Consider the following 4,931-nt stretch of genomic DNA (forward strand, 5'->3'; position numbering starts at 1 on the left):
GTTCACCAGTCCTCAGTCAAACCGTCCAACAAAGCACCCACTACACTCTCGGAGTGGTTGGCGTTAGGAAGGGCCTCCAGCTGTAGAAACTCTGCCGAATCAGATCGGTGTCTGGTGTCGCCTCCTGGTCCACCAGTCCTCAGTCAAATCGTCCAACGCATGCTAGCGTGGAAAGCGGACGTCAAACGATGATTATGATGATGTGTCCGAGGAATACTCAACCACTTCACTTGCTAGCACTATTTAAGAGGCAATCACACACACAGAAAGAAATAAAAACCTTTTTACTAACCATTTTAGTGTATAACTTGCTCTTCTTCAAGTGTTTCTGTAATTCAAGTAACGACGAGACCCACCTCTGGCGCTCATTCTCGTTGTCGGCGAGAATCAACACAGAGTGAGGAAATGCAGGGTTCAGTCCTCGCGTTGTCACCTATTAAAACGAGAAATCAAGTCAAACATAAGCAAGATATTACAAAAGTTGCCTAAAACCTAACCAAAACACCCAAACCCTGATCCTAAAACCTGAACCCTAACCCTGACCCTAAAACCCTATCTCTAGCCCTGACCCCAAAACCTATACCCTAGCTCAAAAACCCTATCCCTAACCTTAACTCTAATACTAAAACCCTATCCCTAACTCTAATACTAAACCCCTAAAACCCTAACCCTAACCCTAACCCTAACCCTAAAACCCTATCCCTAACCCTGACTCCAAAACCCATACTCTAACCCTAATACTAAAACCCTAACCCCAAAACCCATACCCTAACTCTAATACTAAAACCCTAACCCTAACACCCTAACCCTGACCCCAAAACCCATACCCTAACTCAAAAACCCTATCCCTAAAAATAAACCTTAACCCTGCATCTAAATCCCAAACCCTAACACGAAATAACTTCTAAAAGATAAATTTTTCTCAAACAGCACCCTAACCTTGACCCTAAAACCTTAATCCTAACACCCCAACAATAACCCTAAATCCCTAACTCTAAAACCCTAAAATCCTATCCCTAACCCTGACCCTAAAACCCTAACACTAAAAACCTATCCCTAACCCCGACCCTAAAACTAACCCTAACTCTAATACTAAAACCCTAGCCCTGACCCTAAAAACCCTATCCCTAACCCCAAAACCCATACCCTATCCCTAACCCCGACCCTAAAACCCTAACCCTAACTTTAACCCGAAATAACTTCTAAAAGACAAATTTTTCTCAAACAGCACCCTAACCTTGACCCTAAAACCCCAACTGTAACCCTAAAACCCTAAAATCCTATTCCTAACCATGACCCTAAAACCCTAACACTAAAAAACTAAAAACCTATCCCTAACTCCGACCCTAAAACCCTAACCCTAACTCTAATACTAAAACCCTATCCCTAACCCCGACCCCAAAACCCATACCCTAACTCTAAGACCCTATCCCTAATCCCGACCTTAAAACTAACCCTAAAACCCTAACTCTAAAACCCGAACCCTAACTTTAATACGAAATAACTTCTAAAAGACAAATTTTTACTCACACAGCACCAAGTGCAATAGATTAAGTCCTCAATCTGCCCTTAAAAGGGTCAAAGAACCCTAATATATATCTACTTACCCGAAATATGCAGGGGATGTCCTTTTTGTTTGCATGTATAACATCTGAGGGTAATACAGCGCTAACAGAAAAGTCTTCATCGCTGTAAAGGAATTGAGAAAGAACTACATTTAGTTAAATACGAGGGGCTCAACATAGAAGGGGACAAACAAGGACAGACAAAGGGATTAAGTCGATAATGTCGACCCCTGTGCGTAACTGGTACTTAATTTATCGACCCCAAAAGGTTGTAGTATTAGGGTAAGGGTTAGTGATAGGGTTTTAGTGTCAGGGTTAGGGATAGGGCTTTAGGGTCAGGGTTAGGGATAGGGTTTTAGGGTTAGGGTCAGGGTTAGGGATAGGATTTTAGAGTTAGGGTTAGGGATAGGGTTTTAGAGTTAGGGTTAGGGATAGGGTTTTAGGGATAGGGTTTTAGAGTTAGGTTAGTGTTTTAGGGTCAGGGTTAGGGATAGGATTTTAGAGTTAGGGTTAGGGATAGGGTTTTAGAGTTAGGGTTAGGGATAGGGTTTTAGGGATAGGTTAGTGTTTTAGGGTCAGGGTTAGGGTTTACTATTAGGGTTTTGGTTTTGGTTTTAGAGTTAGGGTTAGGGTTTTAGGGTCAAGGTTAGGGTTAGGGTCAGGGTTTTAGAGTTAGAGTTAGGGTTTTAAAGTTAGAGTTTGGGATAGGGTTTTAGAGTTAGATTTAGGGTTAGGGTTTTAGGGTCAGGGTTAGGGATAGGGTTTTAGAGTTAGGTTTAGGGTTCGGGTTTTAGAGTCAGGTTAGTGTTTTAGTATTAGGGTTAGGGTTCTAGGGTCATGGTTAGGGTTTACTATTAAGGTTCGGGAGTTAGGGTTAGGGTTTTAGGGTCAGGGTTTTAGAGTTAGGGTTTTAGTATTAGGGTCAGGGTTAGTGTTTTAGGAAAAGTCGACCTCGGCGGAATTTGAACTCAGAGCATAAAGACAGATGAAACACCAATTTCTTTATTGCCCACAAGGGGCTAAACATAGAGGGGACAAACAAGGACAGACAAAGGGATTAAGTCGATTACGTCAACCACAGTGCGTAACTGGTACTTAATTTATTGACCCCGAAAGGTTGTAGTATTAGGGTCAGGGTTAGGGATAGGGTTTTAGAGTTAGGGTTCGGGTTTTAGAGTTAGGTTAGTGTTTTAGTATTAGGGTTAGGGTTAGGGTTTTAGGGTTTTAGTATTAGGGTTAGGATTTTAGGGTCAGGGTTAGTGTTTTAGGCAAAGTCGACCTTGGCGGAATTTGAACTCAGAACGTAACGGCAGACGAAATACCGCTAAGCATTTCGCCCGGCGCGCTAATGATTCTGCCAGTTCGACGAAATTCTTCTTCCCCCTGGTGTCGCCACCTGGTCCACCAGTCCTCAATAAAATCCTCCAACCCATGCTAGCATGGAAAGTGGACGTTAAATGATGATGATGATGATGAAGATGACGTTGAAATATAACGGCTGGTTAGTTGAACAGGGCACAAAAACAAGATGTAGGACGAGCTAGAAATAGGGGTTTTAGTATTAGGGTTAGGGTTTCCTATTAGGGTTAGGGTTTCCTATTAGGGTTTGGGTTTTAGAGTAAGGGTTAGGGTGTTAGAGTCAGGGTTAGGGTTTCCTATTAGGGTTTGGGTTTTAGAGTAAGGGTCAGGGTTAGGGTTAGGGTTTCCTATTAGGGTTTGGGTTTTAGAGTAAGGGTCAGGGTTAGGGTTAGGGTTTTAGGTTCAGAGTTTTAGAGTTAGAGTTAGAGTTAGGGTTTTAGTATTAGGGTTAGGGTTAGTGTTTTAGGGTTACGGTTAGGGTTAGAGTTAGGGTTTTAGTATAAGGGTCATGGTTAGTGTTTTAGGGTTAGGGTTAGGGTTTAGGTTTTAGAGTTAGAGTTAGGGTTTTAGGGTCAGGGTTAGGGTTAGAGTTTTAGGGTCAGGGTTTTAGAGTTAGAGTTAGGGTTTTAGGGTCCTAATAATAATGGGCCCTAATAAGGGAACAAAAAAAAACTGGACGTACTTACCGCATATCCAAGACTTGATGCGTAATGTGAGCGACGTCGTGTGTTGCGTCGAATAAGAATAATTTAAAGTCGCACACAACGATAAATTGTCGAAGCCAGCCTTTTTTGATCCCTCCGGGTCGCGGAATCTGTAAAAAAAGGGGACAAAGAAAATGCAGTTTTATTATTCATCGAAGTGAGGGGCAGCAGAATCGAAGGAAGGTTAACCCTAACCCTAACCATAATCCTAAGACCCTAACCCTAAAACCCTAACTCTAAAACCCTATACCTAACCCCGGCGCTAAAACCCTAACCCTAACTCTAAAACCCTATACCTAACCCTGACCCCAAAACCCATACCCTAACTCAAAACCCTATACCTAACCTCGGCCCTTAAACCCTAACCCTAATTCTAAATCCCTAATCCTAACTCTAAAACCCTATACCTAACCCCGGCCCTAAAACCCTAACCTTAACTCTAAAACCGTATATCTAACCCTAATTCTGAATCCCTAACCCTAACTCTAAAACCCTATACCTAACCCTAATTCTGAATCGCTAACCCTAACTCTAAAACCCTATACCTAACCCTAATTCTGAATCCCTAATCCTAACTCTAAAACCCTATTCCTAACCCTAATTCTAAATCCCTAACCCTAACTCTAAAACCCTATACCTAACCCTAATTCTAAATCCCTAACCCTAACTCTAAAACCCTATACCTAACCTTCACTCAATAAACACTCACAACGCTCGGTCTGGGAATCGAAACCCTATATCTAACCCTGACCCTAAAATCCTATTCCTAACCGTAACACTAATAAACTAAAAATCTATCCCTAACCCTAAAACTAACTCTGACCCTTAATTAATGTACAGGTAACTTACCTTCGCAAAGTACTCGAAGGCTGTTCCGATCCCCTTGTCGAGACGTATGCCAGGGTAAGAGTGCGTAGCTTAAAATGAAAAAAGGTTACAGCTGTTTCATAGCGTTTTTTTAAAATGTGGAAACAGAAAACACAGATTAGATTTAAGGGATAGATAGAAGCCCTTCCCCCACGCCAGGAATCTGTCCTCAGATGCTGGAAGGTCACACAACAGCATCGTCGTTTAACATCCACTGTCCATGCTGGGATGGGTCGGACGTTTTGACTAAGGACTGGTGAAACCAGATGGCTACACCAGGCTCCAATCTGATCTGGCAGGGTTTCTACAGCTGGATGCCCTTCCTAATGCCAACCACTCAGAGAGTGTAGTGGGTGCTTTGTTGGATGTTTTGACTAAGGACTGGTGAAGCAGATGGCTGCACCAGGCTCCAATCTGATTTGGCAGAGTTTCTACA

At 42.5% G+C, this 4,931-nt stretch overlaps 1 protein-coding gene across 1 annotated transcript in view; it reads right to left on the reverse strand.

Moving 5' to 3' along the window:
* LOC106880417 (serine/threonine-protein kinase MRCK alpha) overlaps window positions 1–4,574 on the reverse strand; it is a 24,685-nt gene extending 20,111 nt beyond the window's left edge. Inside the window, exons 1-4 of the mRNA XM_014930332.2 lie at window positions 4,478–4,574; window positions 3,611–3,738; window positions 1,608–1,689; window positions 293–433 (exon numbers count right to left, since the gene is read on the reverse strand). Of these exons, the coding sequence (XP_014785818.1) occupies window positions 293–433; window positions 1,608–1,689; window positions 3,611–3,615 (228 nt within the window). The 5' untranslated portion in view covers window positions 3,616–3,738; window positions 4,478–4,574. The remainder of the gene's footprint in view (window positions 1–292; window positions 434–1,607; window positions 1,690–3,610; window positions 3,739–4,477) is intronic.
* Window positions 4,575–4,931: the final 357 nt, after the last annotated feature.

The sequence above is a fragment of the Octopus bimaculoides genome, chromosome 16 (assembly GCF_001194135.2).
Source record: "Octopus bimaculoides isolate UCB-OBI-ISO-001 chromosome 16, ASM119413v2, whole genome shotgun sequence".
Lineage (NCBI taxonomy): Eukaryota > Metazoa > Mollusca > Cephalopoda > Octopoda > Octopodidae > Octopus > Octopus bimaculoides.